General features: G+C 57.8%; 1 protein-coding gene across 1 annotated transcript in view; it reads right to left on the minus strand.

The window, feature by feature from the left end:
- SNTG2 (syntrophin gamma 2) overlaps window positions 1–16,092 on the minus strand; it is a 125,126-nt gene that overhangs the window by 52,087 nt on the left and 56,947 nt on the right. Inside the window, 1 exon segment of the mRNA XM_030311738.1 lies at window positions 12,244–12,371. Within this exon segment, the coding sequence (XP_030167598.1) occupies window positions 12,244–12,371 (128 nt within the window).

The raw sequence follows: 16,092 nt of genomic DNA on the forward strand, positions 1-16,092 counted from the left end.
AGTGCTCAAAGCCAGAGTGTCGGCCGAGCACCGTGTCGCCAGCCCACAGCCACCTCTCCACGCGGACGGAATACGGGCGTTCCCGGTGAAGAAAGCAGAGAAGCTGCTCCTGAAACCCCTGGGAAGCGCTGACGCGACTGTTAGGCTGAGAGCAGCACAGACCAGTGCGGTGACGCCGAATCACAGGACAGGATACATCTTCTTTCCTCCTTTCTTTGCTTGTGTTTTTCTTTTTTTAAAGTAGGCTTCATGCCCAACGTGGGGCTCGAACTCACGACCGAGAGGCACGCGCTCCACGGACTGAGCCAGCCAGGCGCCCACTTCCTCCTTACTACAAACGGTGTAGGAGCCGTTGTAGAAAACGCCATGTCTCTGACATGCTGCTGGCCCCACGACAGGGAAACGTACATACCACGGGCTTGTCTCTGTAACACACGTGATCCGTGGGTCACGTACGTGATCCGTGGGTCACGTACGTGCTCGCGACAGGGCAGAGGACGTGCAATGCGCTAAGGAGTTGGTAACGAGGGTGAATGAATTAGTTACCAAATTAGTGTTTACATGTGATGTATGTACGAGATTACTCATGGCTCTGGGGTTCAGCATATGCCCCTTTGCTAGTCAGAATCTGGCCCTGCTGTGTCCCTTTAACCCCAGGGACACACGGACCGCACCTGCAGAGCTCTCTCTGCCCCTCCCCGCGTCCAGGACCAGGGGAGCGTCCTCAGTCCGACACAGCCCTCCACGGGTTAGGGTTAGGGCTAGGGTCAGGACCTCCAGCCTCCGACATCTGTCCCCCTTCCCCACGTGATGGGCTTCAAAACGCCGACCATGCGACAGAACACAAGCGCGGGAGAAGAGGCCGTAAGCAAGGTTATTGCAAACCCAGTTTCCCTGCAAAAGCATCACTCAGAAACTCACCTTCAAAGAAAGCAACACAGATTGAAGATTATACAGACGCCGACGTTAATGCCGATGACACACACACAGTAATAACGTTTGATCAGGACGTTCACACTGGCTAATTGTTAGGAAAGCAGTATGAACGCCAGATTCCCACTCATTTCTTCCAGACGGACTCTGAGGGTTCACTGTGTCAGCATCTCGCGTGAACTGTGTTCGGGCTGGTGTACAAGGTCCCTCCCAGTGCACAGGAGGAGCCCGACCACGCGGCTCTGGAGTCAGAGCATCTGCTCACTCGGCCTTTTTGGGATTCTGTCCAACGGTCAAGGTCGTCGTCAGAGCTAAAGATCAGAGTACCCACCGCTCGGGGCCCAGCACACTCTGTGACGGCCCTGCGTCAGGTTTTGAGAATCCGCAGAAAAGCTACACCTGAGCTCCCACAGGGGGAGCGAAGCCTCGTCCAAACACCGTTTCAGCAGGAAGTCGAGGCCTGGCGATGCCCAGGCTTCCGGAAAGCCTCTCCTGCCCCTGGACAGGAGCCCCAGAGGAGAAGCGGGCTGCACACACACGGCTCGAGGCCCCCACGCTTTGGAGCTGAGGGACAGGATGTGTGTTTACTCTGCTCGTGACGGGCATTCACCAAACAAAGCGAGAAGAAACTGTGCGTATGTCTCACTGTTTGAAAAGTTTGCGCTCGCAAACAGCCTTTCGAGACTGTCTCTGTAGCCTGCACGTCACTTTTTAGTGGAAGGCAGAGGAAGATTCTCTCCCTACTCTCCCCATCGGGCAGCGGCATTCCTAAGTACCACGTTACACGGGGGCCCGGGGCGCCAGTCTGAACCCAGGCACCGTTCTCCCCAGGGCGGTTATTCTAAGGCACCACTCCTAGGAGAGCCAGGGATGACGAAAGCTGAGCAGGTCCAGAGGAGAAAACCAGCTTCTCCCTTGTGGTGCTGAACAGAGCAAGTTGGCGTCCTCCTGTCACCTCCTGTCACCTTCCCGAGACCAGGCCTGTGTCCGCCCAGCCCCTGGCCCCGCGGTGGTGTGAGCGGCACGGTGCCCCACACGGGCTGAGCACCTGCACGGGGTCCCCCCTAAAGGAGGAGCAGAGATAGAACAGAACCACAAGGATCCTACGGTCACTCACCACTGTCTCCTTGCTCGACTCTCGTGTCTGCTCGCTGCCTGCCTGTGTCTCCCACCAGACGCTGAGCTCCGTGAGCACTCACGCCGGGGTTCGTTTGTTTCCCACCTCCGGCACCTACGAGAGCACCTACAGTGTGATCGAGAACATCTGCCGCCTGAGCACGTGCAGCCCGATGCGTGAGGCGAGCTGCGCCCAACCCCCTGCCCACTGCGTGGGTGCTAGAGGACCGATCTGATGGATCGAGGCGGCTTCCACACCCGCGACCCCAGCCCCCAGTCGGGTGGCGGCTTCCACACCCCCAAACAGGTGTGCTGATGGGCTGCGGGGCCGCGCTGTGTGGACCAGACTCGGCAGGTGCTAGCGTGGCCTGGCAGACGCAGGCACGTAATTACTATAGTTACCATTTCTTCTGGAAAATCCGCCAGGAGAGCCAGTGACACGGCACCGGGTGACTTGTGCTTCTTTTGCGCATCTGTTCCCTGGGACGTCACCCCCTTTGTCGGAGGACGACGGTCCGGGGCGTGAACGGTTCACACTCAGCATTAGCCGGGGCAGTGAGGGGACCGGAAGGTGACCGTTTCCTCAGGCCTGGCTTTGCGCCAGCACCGTGCGGCCTGACTCGCACTCTTCATGTAACGCACGTCTCCTCTCAGCGACCTTGTAAAACAGGGTTACCGTTTCGGCTTCCCAGAGTGGCGTCGAGAGACCACGTCACCCGCCCAGCTCACAAGGTCGGAGACCGGATTTCAGCACCGCCCAGCTCCCTCCAGGTCTGTGCTCTGGACAGGGAGCCACGCTTCCTACAGGAACCAAGTTACCGTCCACGGTTAAGTCCACGAACACAAGCAGCTGCGTCTTGGGTTTCTGTCCTGCTTCGCCATTACCCGTGCCTAAGGAAGCCCGCTGCTTCGTCCGGGCCACCCCAAGTCGTCAGGAACAGTGGCCAACGGTCACCGAACCCGCCTGGCACCCACCTCACTGCCACCCACCGTCCACCGAGCCCCGGCCCCCCGCACGACCTCTCCTGTGTAAATGTCCCCTGCACCCTCCAGCCACCGCCCCCGAAGACGTGCAATCCGAGAGTCAGCTCGATTCAGCGCACTGACCGCGACACCACCCGGACCACGTGCACGTGGATCTCACCCGCCTTGTTTCCTCCTTCCGCTTCAGAAAGTAAACCCTCATGACTCAAACAGTACACCTGGGTCACAGAGCCTGGCACGAATCGGGCAGTGACAATTACCCAAAATATCCCACGGATCGTGGATAGAAAATCGCGTTTTCTGACTGTGGACAGAGAGGCCACAGGCGGTGGGCACCTCACACCAGGAGCTGAGGAATCTCCCGCCTCTTGTGTCCTCGGCCCTAACACAGGTGGGGGGCTGGGCAGGACCGAGCTGTCACGTGACCAAACCTGTGCGTTTGTTCGATTAAAAACCGGGCAGGGGACCTGAACGGACATCCCGCCGATGACGACATCCAGACACCAACGGACACAGAGATGCTCGCCATCGCGCATCATCGAGCCACAAGGACACGTCACCTCACACCTCTCAGAGCGGCCAACGTGAACAACTCAGGAAACAACAGGTGTCGGTGAGGACGTGGAGAAAGGGGAGCCCTCGTGCACTGCTGGTGGGGGCGCCCCCGTGCAGCTGCTCTGGGAACGGTGTGGAGGCCCCTCGACAAGTTGCAAGTAGAACCACCCTCCGACCCCGGAGCCATGCGTGTCAGCATTTGTCAAAAGAAGGTGAAATCGCCAATCCCAAGACGTACACGCACCCTCACGTTCACAACAGCCAAGACGTAGAAACCACCTCAGTGTCCATCCACCCGTGAATGGATAAAGGAGACGTGATGCATCGGGGGCGCCCAGGGGGCTCCGTCGGTTAAGTGTCTGACCCTTGATCTCAGCGCAGGTCATGACCTCACACTCCGTGGGTTCGAGCCCCACGTCGGGCTCTGCGCTGACAGCGAGGGGCCTGCTTGGGATTCTCTCTCATCCTCTCTCTGCCACTTTCCTGCTTGCACTCTCTCTCTCAAAAAAGATAAGAAACATTTAGGGGCGCCTGGGTGGCTCAGTCGGTTAAGCGTCCGACTTCGATTCGGGTAACATTTAAAAGTTTTTAGAAAGGAAGCTGTGATACACGTATACAGTAGAATATTACTCAGTCGTAAAAAATAACAACATCTTGCCATTTGCAGCAACACGGATGGACCTTGAGAGTACAACGTTCAGTGAAATAAGTCGGACAGAGAAAGACAAGTGCCAGCTGGTCCCTCTCATACGTGGAACCTGAAAAACGAAACAAGTGAAAAACCAAAACCAAATGGAAACAGACTCCTGGATACAGAAGACAATCTGGTGGTCACCGGAGTGAGGGTGGGGGATGGGCAAAGCAGGCGAGGGGGACGGGGGGGGGGTACGGACTTCCAGCTCTAAGCAGTGGGTGACACAGAGGACAGCCACGCCCCAATGACACCGCACGGGGGCACGTGGTACCTGGACTTGTGGGGATCACTTGCAACCTACAAAGACAGGAGATCCCTTCGATCCGGCCCGAAACGGAAAGGACGTCGCGTGTCCCCTACACCGCAGTAGAAACCATCTTACGGGTTTACTGCCAAAAAGGAAGCAGTGAGGCCCCCAAGCAGCCCAGGTCCCGGAAAGGTCAGCGTGCAGCACAGAATGCAGCTGGTGGGTCTGTAGGGCGCCCGCGAGTGTGGCGGCGCCCGGGAGCACAGGGTTTCTCTGCACGCCCGGGACGGCTCCGCCGAGCACCGTGAGCATCGATGCTGTGCCTGAAACCCTGGCCCCCACGTACTTATCCGCAACGTGACCTCTGTCTCCACAGCAAGTCTAGGCCGGCGTACCGGAGTCACAGGCCGTGACAGCTCCCGGTCCCCCACACACCTGCATTTTCTGAATTTCCCAGGGTCAGTATTTGTAGCTGTGCGTATCCACGGGGGTGTGTGTGCACGCGTGCACGGGTGTGTGTGTCAGAGATGCCCCAACGGCTCCGATCCTCACCCCCGGCACAGGCTCCGCGTCCTTGCTGGCGGCCCCCCGCCCTCCAAGCGCTCACGACCCCTCTCCCCTCCCTAGGAAGCGTCGCCATCCTTCCTAGGTTTCGGACTCAGGACCCTTAAAGTTCCAATCTGATGGTTGTCACACTGAATATACACACTTGCACACACACAGCAGGGTCCCCGGAGCAGCACGTGGCACCGGGTCGTGTCAAGACACGCTTCCTGGGCAAAACTCCGTCACGGAGATTCGATGTCTCAGGTCCTCAGGGATGGGGCAGGAAGGGACGGGGGCCGCAGGCAGAGGGGCAGGACCCTCCCTGGGCCCCGAGAGCTCCTGGAGGCCGTCTGGAGTCTCAGCCGGTGACTCCTGACGCACGGCACACATGGGACGCAGAGGCGCTACTGTGGAAGTGAGTCCCGGGCATGAAGGACGGCCCGGGTCCGGGACAAGGGAACGCCGAGGCTGTTCCCTGAAAGTGACTCGGCAAACCCACACCAAGCGTGCGGGTGACGGGGAGGCTGGCCCGGAGGGACTCCACTGACCCTGAACGTGGCCTCCCTGCCCATCGCGAGGTCTGCAGCGAACGTTCCCCAGACGGGCTCATTTCCGGCGGTCGTAGACTTTCCGCTCTGTCTGGCGTTTGTCAGCGAAGTGTTCGCAGTAACTTCTTGGTCCACATGGTGCTTAAATTGTGTCCCCAAAGGGCCTTTTGTCAACGATTTCCGGCTGACAGCATGTTAGTTGATTTTATGGAAGTCACCGAAATGCATTGAACAGACTCTCAAGAGGGTGTAAAACATACAGCATCTCACGCTGTCTCCGCTTCTCAGACGGGCCAGGGACGCGTAATGAATCTTACGTTCTTTCAACGAGCGTATGGGTTATTTTCACAATCCTATGTAAGTCTTTCAAGCTAAATAAGTAACAAAGTTTAGAGGCCAAAGAGATACCTCGTGTGTTATAACGACACAACAAATGGTAAAGAGAGCTCCCTGACGCTGCTTCCGACCTTGCGACCAGCACTGTGCACGACAGTTCGTAAACCGTAAACCACTCTGGTTTAGACTCACTGTGACCCCATGCAGAGGGTCCCCTTGGTGTCACCACCTGGAGACGAGGAGACGGAGGCCTGTGTAGATCGATCAACGTACCCAAGGTCACGAGGCCAGAAACTGGAAAGGCACACACACACAAACACACGCATATGCACACGCGTGCACACGTACGCACAGAACCCAGTCTCTGCTTCTGCAACCTCGGCTCTCACGAGAGCGTGCTGCCTGGCGGGGATCACAAGGGCATCTCCCTTGCGTTAGAACCACGCAGTCCGCCGTCGTCACCACTCGGCGCCCCTGCTTCCCGCGCCTGCCTGCATCTTGCGCGTGCACTTGTTTGGTACAACCGGATGTGCTGGACGGTCCAGACGGGCCGTGGCCACCCCGTGTGGCCACCCCGTGCGCTCTCTCCTGGGACGGAGACACTGCTGGAAGGCAGCGAGCATGCTGGGGCAGCCACAGAGCTTGAGGACCTGCAGTGGTTCTGTCACCTTCCGCGCAGGAACGCGTGGGCCCCGGGCAGGGGTCCGTGCGCCCTGCGAATGCCGCCTGAGGGCCCCCGTCACCTTCTCGCGGACTGGCAGACATGTGGCATCAGAAAGCATTTTGGGACACCTTCGGTCTCGGGGAGAAAATGGCCTCTGGGTAAGAGCAGGGCGGGACTGGCGGAGACAGGAGGTGCCCGTGGTGCCGTGGTCCTGGGAGGCAGGGTCCATGTGGCGCACCCAGGCTTGCCCGCGAGGCCGAGGCAGGAATGGAAACCCAGATAGACCTGATTCGCTGGGTTTGTCCTCAAAAGTGGTTAGAAAGCTGTTGGGATAAGTCAAGAGCAGGGTCCCCTTCTGTTCCCGGGGTCAGGGCCCAACCAGTGAGTGAACGTGGGAGGCCTGCCCGGAGCCACGTGGGAGCCTGTGGACCCCCTGCCGAGGGCGATGCAGATCCTCTGGGCACCGGGAGAGCGTTAGGTCGTCCAGGGCACAGCGCCCCTCAGTGGCGTGGAGACCCTGTCCCTCCAGTTCCTGTATTTCCCTGTAAGGACGGGACCTTGATAAGCGAGGGCAGAGGCACGGGACTAAACACCCCTGCTCTGTGTGCAGCACTGGGGCGGCGGGCGGGGGGGGGGGGTCTGTTCTGGCTGAGGGACCCGTGCAGTGGGCGGGAAGCAGGCACGTGTGTCTCCAGCCACTTTAAGACCCCTCCTGATTGTTTTCATGTCCAGCTCTGGGTGCCCGTTCACCCCCCCACCCCCGGGCGCATCCTGCTTGGAAGGACGACGACGTGCATGTGGGGACCCGCAGGTGGGGTGCTCGTGACCCTCAGAGTGCCGGGAGGTGCCACTTGGGGAAACCACCACTGGATCCGCGAAGACAGACACGGAGCACTTCCACGTCGGCACACACCGCGGGGGAGCGGCCCCCCAGGATCGGAGCCACGGAGCAAGTCCCGGCCACTGGCTCTGTTTACATTGGGTACGGCTCAGGGTTCGAATCTCCAGGAGGGCACGGTCCGCCGTCCCTGGCCGGGGAGGCTGTCGAGCTTCGCGCTACACGTTTGATCAACGGGCAGTGTCTGCTCTACACCAACCCCAGCCCACGCCAGGAACGGCCACTGGTCAGGTTAGCGGGGGGGTCACGAGGTGGGGGCGACTCTCCGTGGTTTCCACGGGCTTGTGCAGGCCACCCAGACCAGACCAGAGCTGACCACTGACGCAGGGGTCCCTGCTCCCCGAGGGACGGCCGAGACCCCGCCTTCCAGCCATGACGCGAAGCTCGTCCCAGGGCCAGCGTGGAGGGGGCAGCACGTCCACACATGGTGAGGCCGCGGTCTGTGCTTTGGAAGAGCGCACAGAGAAAGCACGGCAGGCTTGTGTGGGCGTTAAAGCCGGTAATCACGGACCAGAAACACAGGATGAAGGGGCACAGGATTCGCCGCTCGCGCAGGGACCTCACTTCCCTCTTGGGTGGGCGTCGGCTCTGAGGCAGGCTCGTCACCCAGGCCGGGCCAGTGACATACGGAATCATCGGGCGGAAGCCCGGGCCGGCACCGCATCAGGACCCCCGCTCCATCAGGACCCCCAGCAGGTCTGAGGCTCAGAAACACGGTTTGCGGGCACCGGCTCCCAGACCTCCGCATACCTGGACCAGCTCCGAGTCTGTAGGGACGCTTCCAGAATGGCATCGTTCTCTTTCAACAAATATGAGCACCCTAACTTTCTACCCCTAAAATGAAACTTCCAGAACCCTTACGGCCAGAGTGCTGGGACGGAGACCAGAGTCCTGGCTGTGAGCACTGCCAGCCGGCCTGCGGGGCACCGGGCTCCCTGTGGGCCCCACGGAGGAAGTGAGCACAAGGGTTCTTCACGAGCAGAGACACGGACGCCGTCCGATGACGAAGCTGACCGTGACGATGCCTCTCCCAGGACACGTCCGGCCCGCTCCTTCCCACTGTCCCCTGCCATCTTCCTAGATAAAAATTAAGCCAAGTGATGAGCACAGGAGCCCGATGCAGATCAGACCCTCAGTTCCCGACCGTCCTGCTGACCGCCGACTCCATCCACATCCTTTACAAGCCGCTCCCCTCACGGAGACGCCACGGCTCCCGGGACGCGGGACGTGGTCTCCCAGCTCTGCTCGGCCACACCAGGCCCACAGGTGCCACGAGGCTGCACCCGCACGATTCCCAACCACAGAAAATCTGCTACAGAGGAGTCCATTCCTGGCACGAAACCAACCTTGCGATAGAAATCAGAGTATTTAGCGGGATAATCCTGACAGCCCCTGTCGCTTCTCAAAATGTTCCCGTCTGCAAACCATCTGGCTCCCGACGTGCTCTTTCTTCCTCTTTTTTAGAGGTTTATTCACCTATTTTCTGGGGGGAGGGAAGGGCAGAGAGAGGGAGAGAGTCCCTAGCAGGCTCCACACTGTCAGCACAGAGCCCGACCTGGACCTCGAGCCCACAGGCTCTGAGATCATGACCTGACTCAAGAGTCGGACGCTCAACCGACTGACCCCCCGGGTGCCCTGCTCTCGACGAAAGAACACACACTCTGCGCTCTGGCTTCTAACGTAAGGTCGTCTCCCAGAAGAAAAATGGAATCGCTGCAGTGAGAAGACACAATTTCACTCTTACTTTCAGAGACTCAACAGAAGCGAGGCAAAAAGGGCCAAAGTTACAGTTTTGCTCCTTCCTCCTCCTCCCTCCCCACCCCTCCTTCCTCGCTTCCAAGTTTCAGAAACGACTCTGTACTATCTTTTTCTTGGTCATTTTTTAACGCCAATTTATCTTTGAGAGAGAGGCACAGCACAATCAGGGGAGGGGCAGAGAGAGAGGGAGACACAGAATCCGAAGCAGGCTCCGGGCTCCGAGCTGTCAGCACAGCGCCCGACGCGGGGCTCGAACTCACAAACCGCGAGATCCTGACCTGAACGGAAGTTGGCCACTTAACCGACTGAGCCACCCAGGCGCCCCTACATTTATTCATTTTTGAGAGACAGAGAGAGATAGAGTGTGAACAGGGGAGAGGCAGAGAGAGAGGGAGACACAGACTCCAAAGCAGCTCCAGGCTCCGAACTATCAGCACAGAGCCCGACGCGGGGCTCGAACCCCCGAACCGCAAGATCGTGACCTGAGCCGAAGTCGGATGCTTAACCGACTGAGCCACCCAGGTGCCCCGTCCATACTGTCTTCGAGGCCAGCATTAAACCAGAGGCATGGAGAGGCTAGTCTGAGCAGGACCACGGAGGTCTGTGCCCTGCAACCGAGTCCAGCTGTGCCCAGTGCCTGCGGGACAGGCTCAGACTGCCTGACGCTCTTGGTGACATCTCTCAAATCGTGATTTTCTTCCTTCAGGTTAGGCATTCCTCTTCTGCAGAACTTAGGAATTCTGTAATCTCACAAGCCTTCAGGATACTGGAGAGCTCCTTTAAACCTACAGCATTAGTTTACGTTACCTGCGCAAGACCTTAGGAGGCAGTGAGGTATTAACATCTTTCCCCACCTACTTGTTTAAACGCACGCCTCGCTGGGTGAAGCCACGGGGCCCTGGAAAGGCAAAGGGAAACCGGCAATATGTCGATTCCAGGACCCTTCCCCACCCAGGACTCTTCCCCATGCGCTGTGCGCCTCCCCAGCGGTCTGGCAGCTTGTCCGAGGAGAGCAAGGCTTTCCGGGGTGTATCCAGGCCATCTCCAGAAGCCTCCTGGGATGACCCTGGACACTGCATGCACAGTTCCCTTGGTCCTAAAGGCGTCCTCTCTGCCTTTACTTCCAAACCCCGGCACATGCACCTCGACTCAAACCCGGGTCCTGGAATCCCAAACCGGCGTCCTTTTGAAGGGACCAGGTGAAGCACAACCAAGCATGGACTGAGCCAATCGTGTGTTTAGAGGACGCGCCCCTGAGACGTCTCTGGACACGCACGTGCTGCCCTGGTGACATGGGGCCTTCAACTGACACGTTTTTGTCTCCGGAAGAGTTGAGGGCCGTCCGTGGGCTGGCGGCTCTGCGGCCTTTCCCCCGGGACAGGAGACGGGGCGGCACCGAGGCGGCAGCGGGAGCCCTCCCGAACCGCGTGTTGTCCATAGGCACAACGTGCTCATCCCAGCGGGCGCCTGCTGGAGGCCCGATGGGTTCGGCTCTCCCGTCGCCAGGAGCACCCGCTTGAACACCCCAGGCAGCGGAGCGGCTGGCAGAACCCAGTCAGGCGGTAGCGTTCTGTCACGCACCCCGCGGACGACACAGGGCACAGCCGCGGCCTGTGGGAAACGAGAGCGCTGGCCTTCCAACCAGAGGCTGGTCCGGGCTGCCCCTTCGTCCCGAGAGACAGAAGGTGCCTGAAGACGTCCAGTGGCCCTGGTTTCCCAGAGCCTCTTATTCAAACAGGGGGATGGGCAGAGACATACACACACACACACACACACACACACACACACTTTAAGAGGGATCTGTGGCCACGGCTGCTGTTAGGCCTACACATGGCTGTTTACCGACGGGCCTACCTCGGCCTGCCTGCCTACCTACTCCTCTCTCTCTCTCCCTCTACCTACCTACCTTCCCACCTTACTGTCCACCTACCTACCTACCCACATATCCATCCATGTCTTCCCACCTCCCTAACTTCTCAGGTCTACTGACCTTCTCCAAACGGCCACACGTGTAAAACTTAGACTCAGAGCTGGCGTGCACGCGATGGTGTCAAAAGTGCCCTCTCACGGACGTGCACATTGACTGTGAGAGGCTACGCAAGTAATGTCACTTGATACCGAACACGCAATGGTAGCCGTTCGTCAAAAGCGTCATCGGACAGACTCCCTCCTTCACCGAGGGACCGGAGAAGAGAACCTTGGACTCCTCTCTCCCCCACCCACACATGAGCACGCACGAGGGCACACACTCACGGGCAGGTGCGGGCACGCACGTTTTATCAAAGATAGTGCTCAGTTTGCAAACAGCAAACTCCTCCCTGGCTGACAGGCCACGGCTCACACAGGTGTCTGCACACCCGTCGTACAACCGAGAGGCAATTCACCAGCACCGTGCCGTCCCTGCCACGGTGGTTAGCCACAGAGGACACGCTACGCCTGGGAAGAGAGCAAAACGCTGAGTCCGCAGAAACAGTTATGGAAACACGACCTTCGCACATCAATCTTTGAAATGGGTTAATTAGCCGAGCTCGGAGACAAGGAGCCTTACTGGACACGGATGCAGTGTAACCCCTCATTTTATGAACAGCGACAACGAGGCCCACAGACCTGAAACGACTTCTCTGAAACCGTCTGCAGCTGGGACACGAATGCACTCTTACCTCCTGTCTAATTCTACCGACACTCACACGCGAACGTGCGGTTTTTCCAGCGATCGACGATTCAGAAGAACTGACACGAATCACCTCACCACGGGAGGCCTGTTGCCAACAACAAATCCACTACTGCTCTGATTACGGTTTCCTTTCAGTGCCTGCCTTTCCTCTGACTTGTTACTTATTCATTTCGCAAATGCTCGCTCTACCAGAAGACGTCACACACGCTTGCCTCACGACACAGACGCTCTGGGGCGGGCGGTGGCTGGGGGGTGTGCCAGCGTCCCGCTTTCCGACGGCGGTCACACACCTGCATTTTCCTGTTCCAGCCTTGCACCTGGAGATTCGGGCCATAGACAGAGGGACGGACAGCGTGTCCAGCCAGCGCTTCTCATACTGTGGCGCGTCAGCTGCGGGCGAGGAAGGCGATGGTGGATCCTGTGCACGATAAGCAAGAAGCAACAGTCACAGAGTCAGTCAGCGTCGATTCAAAGGAAATACATTTCAACTGTTTAAAAAGCATGTGACAATTTTCCGAAAGATCTGGAAAGAAGTGCCCTCCCATGTGAACTTAAACTAACTCTCTCTTTTGTCAACAAAACACTGCACAGAAGAGAAAGGTCAAAGGGGAAGCTTCGGGGAGAGAGCCTGACGTGGGAAGGGGCGAGTCCAGGAGGCCGAGGGGCTGCGGCCACGCCCACGTCAAACGTTGCAGTGGGGCGCCTCCGGGTCTGGAGACAGAAGGTACACATGCACAGAGGCTGGGTCAGGGGCCACGCTGACTGTCCGGTGGGCGCGAGCACAGTCCCTCCTCCGTGGAGCCTGCAGACCCCAGGCAGGTGCGTGGGAAACGCGGAACCCACGCAAACGGGCTCGTGACCCGACCCTGCGCTGCCGGGTCCGCAGGCGGCAGGATCAGAAGTGGGCTCCGGGCAAGAGGACCCCCAAGTTCCCGTCTGGGTTCTGAGGGAGGGGCCGGTAGCAGCCTGACCCATCCTCCCGTGGAGCCCGCAGCCCAGCATGGAGATGGCAGCCCCAGGCAGGGGTGAGGGCAACCGGCCAGCACGCAGGCTCCCGAGCGCACAGCAGCCTCCGACTCGGCACCACCGGCTCCAAGGGCAAAGGGCCAATTCCCCGAGTTCCCTGCTGTCCAGGTTCCTGTAAGAAATGACAGCTGCGTGGGGGTACCTGGGGGGCTCAGTCGGTGGAACGTCCGACTTCGGCTCAGGTCATGATCTCGCGGTCTGTGGGTCCGAGCCCCACGTCGGGCTCTGTGCTGACAGCTCGGAGCCTGGAGCTTTGGATTCTGTGTCTCCCTCTGTCTCTGCCCCGCCCCCGCCCACTCTCTCTCTCTCTCTCTCTCTCTCTGTCTCTCTCTCTCAAAACCGAACAATCGTTAAAAAGAAAAAAGAAAAAGAAAGCAAGCAGAGCTGCTCAATCCTTCTAGCTTGCAGGAGCAAGGGGCCGCGTTCCCACAGCGGACCCGAGACGCCGCGGGCCGCGCCAGTCAGCGCCTCACAACCCGCACAGGTAAGGCAGGAGTCACGCGCCCACTGCAGGCGACACAAAACATGCCCTCCCCCGCTTGCTCTGTGACGCGGCCCAAAGCTGCCCAAGAGCTAAAGCGGAAAAGGCCGTCGTGAAACACCGACGTGCAACTAACCGAGTCCCGGGACCTTTCCCGTTCGCTGCCGCAGTGACCACGAGACGGATTCTGAACGGGTGGGAACCTCGGGAGCTGCTGGGGGCGGCTGGAGGCGCAGCGTCGGGGCAGGTGCGTCAGGGGCGGGCGGCGGGCGGCCCCTCTGCGGGGGCCCCCGTGGGGAGGCCCTCACAGACCCTCCCCAGGGCAATCCCTTCCCTCTGGTTCCCCGACGTGCCACACGATGGAGACATCTCAGAAACGCCAGGAAAACCAAGTACTTGTGATACAAGACACGGAAACCGTTTGGAAATGAGTGAGAGAAGATGAAGTAACACGCGTCCCGGCGTCTTGCCACGCACGGGCACGGAGAGCCACGCGTGGCACACGGCATGCCAGCGTGCCGGCTCTCCTCAGGCGTGCACGCACACGTGTCCACACGGAAGCACGAAAACACCACCTTCGCGGTGGAGACACGACCACACCCTACACAACTGGGAAATTCAAAACTGTAAAAAGAGGGAAAAAATTCGGTCCAAACCTCATCACACACTTGGTACATTTCCTGAGGACCTTCTTCCTATTCTCTTTTTGAAACTTAGTTAGAGCCATACTGCCAATAATCGCGATCGAGGGCACGGAAGAGAAGAACGTTTATGGGTCACAGTTGACACAAAGCGGGACTCACCCACAGACCTCGCGCTCGGAGGCAGAGCACCTTCTGTTTAATAGGAACCCGGGTCCTTGAGGGTGATTATGCTTTGTTCTGTTTATCCCTTGTGTAGGGAGAGCTTCTCTTGCTTGGTAACTCCCTTGGAATGAAGTCTGTATCTAAATATAATTTAGCAGTTATCAGCACTTGCTCGAGGAGAACACGGCGTTCGCACGTTTAACAGGATTACCTAAGATGCCTGAGGCTTTGTCTGAAGAGCGGCCTACAGGCTGGCCGAGACCCTGATGGCCTAGCGGGAACAGGCGACGGCCGTGAGGGGTAAGGACGATTCTGCAGGAACGAGTGTCAGCAGGGGCGGCCCTGAGCGGCGACCCTAGTTCGCCGAGCGCGTGAGCAGGAGCCGAGAGCGAGGGGGAGCGGACCCCCGTTCTCTGCTGCGCCGACCCCACTAATGGGGGTCTCCATCTCTGCTGTATGCCGAAATACGTCCTTAAGGCATTTTTTTAACTTTATTAATTTATTTTGAGGGGCGGGGGGGAGAGAATCCCGAGCAGGCTCTGTGCTGTCAGGGCAGAGCTCGATGCGGGGCTCGAACTCATGAACCATGAGATCACGACCTGAGCCGAAATCACGAGTCCAACACTTAACCGACTGAGCCACCCAGGTGCCCCTAAGTCATTTTTTTAAAAGAAAAAAAAATATTAGTCATCGTAATACTTTGAATAAGAGATCTGAAAGCAACTTTTCAGGTATTGCTGTCTTCTTCCTACTTTGGATAACTGTGGGCTTTGCAACTCCTTTTATTTTTACTGAGCAATCTTGAGGCATGAACCACCTACAACGTGTACTCATGTAGGAGCACAGTTTGATGAGCTTTGACAAATAGATACACCCCATGCCAGAACGTGAATCACGACACAGGCTAATTCTGCCCCATCCACACCCACACAAACCTTGTCCCCGCAAAGTTCCCTGTGGCAGTTTGTAGGCAATTCCTGCCCTCCAGCCACGTCAGTCTGACAGAAGTCAGATCAGCTAGATTAGTTTTGACTCTTAGAACTTCTACAAAGAGGACCACACAGGAAGTATATGCACAAGGCTCCATTCAGCAGGAAGTCTGAGAGGTATCGGCAGAGGATTCGTTTTCATCAGTGAGTAGTATTCTACTGTTTGCGTATACCTGCATTTCTCATCCACTCACCTGCTAAAGGAGATCTGGGCTCCTTCCCGTCGGAGGATATTATCAACACATTTGCTGTGTTATCAGTTAAGTCTGCACTTTGGATGTTGTGCCCGCTTGCGCTGCTGGGGCAAACATCACTTGCTCGTGATGTGGTACCCTTTGGGTTTTTTCACAGGTTGTTGACCATTTTTGCACCAGCATTCGTGAGGGTTGTTGTCTGTAACGTTCGTTACTTATAATGCCATCGAAAGGTTCCGGTACCCGTATTATCCTGGCCTCACACAATTAGTGGGATACATTCCATCTTCCTCTATTTCCTGAAAAACTGTGGAGGTCACATGTTATTTGACAGAATTCACCAATTACAGAATAGTTGAGTTACAGTCCTAAATAGCCTATCACAGCCCTGCATGTGATCTTGGTGAACGTTCCATATTCACCCTGTAGGCTTGGGGTGTGGTTTCCCGTAAAAGGCAGTTAGGGTCCAGTTGGTTCATAAGGTTGATTATGTCCTTTATGTCCTTACTGATGCTCTGTCTACACGTCATATCAACTTCTGCATAAAGAGTATTAAAATCTCCATAGATGATGAGAGGCTTGTCTAATTCTCATTTCTGCCAGGTTTTGGTATATGTATTCGGAAGCTCTATTACTGGGTGTG

Source organism: Lynx canadensis, chromosome A3 (genome assembly GCF_007474595.2).
Source record: "Lynx canadensis isolate LIC74 chromosome A3, mLynCan4.pri.v2, whole genome shotgun sequence".
Lineage (NCBI taxonomy): Eukaryota > Metazoa > Chordata > Mammalia > Carnivora > Felidae > Lynx > Lynx canadensis.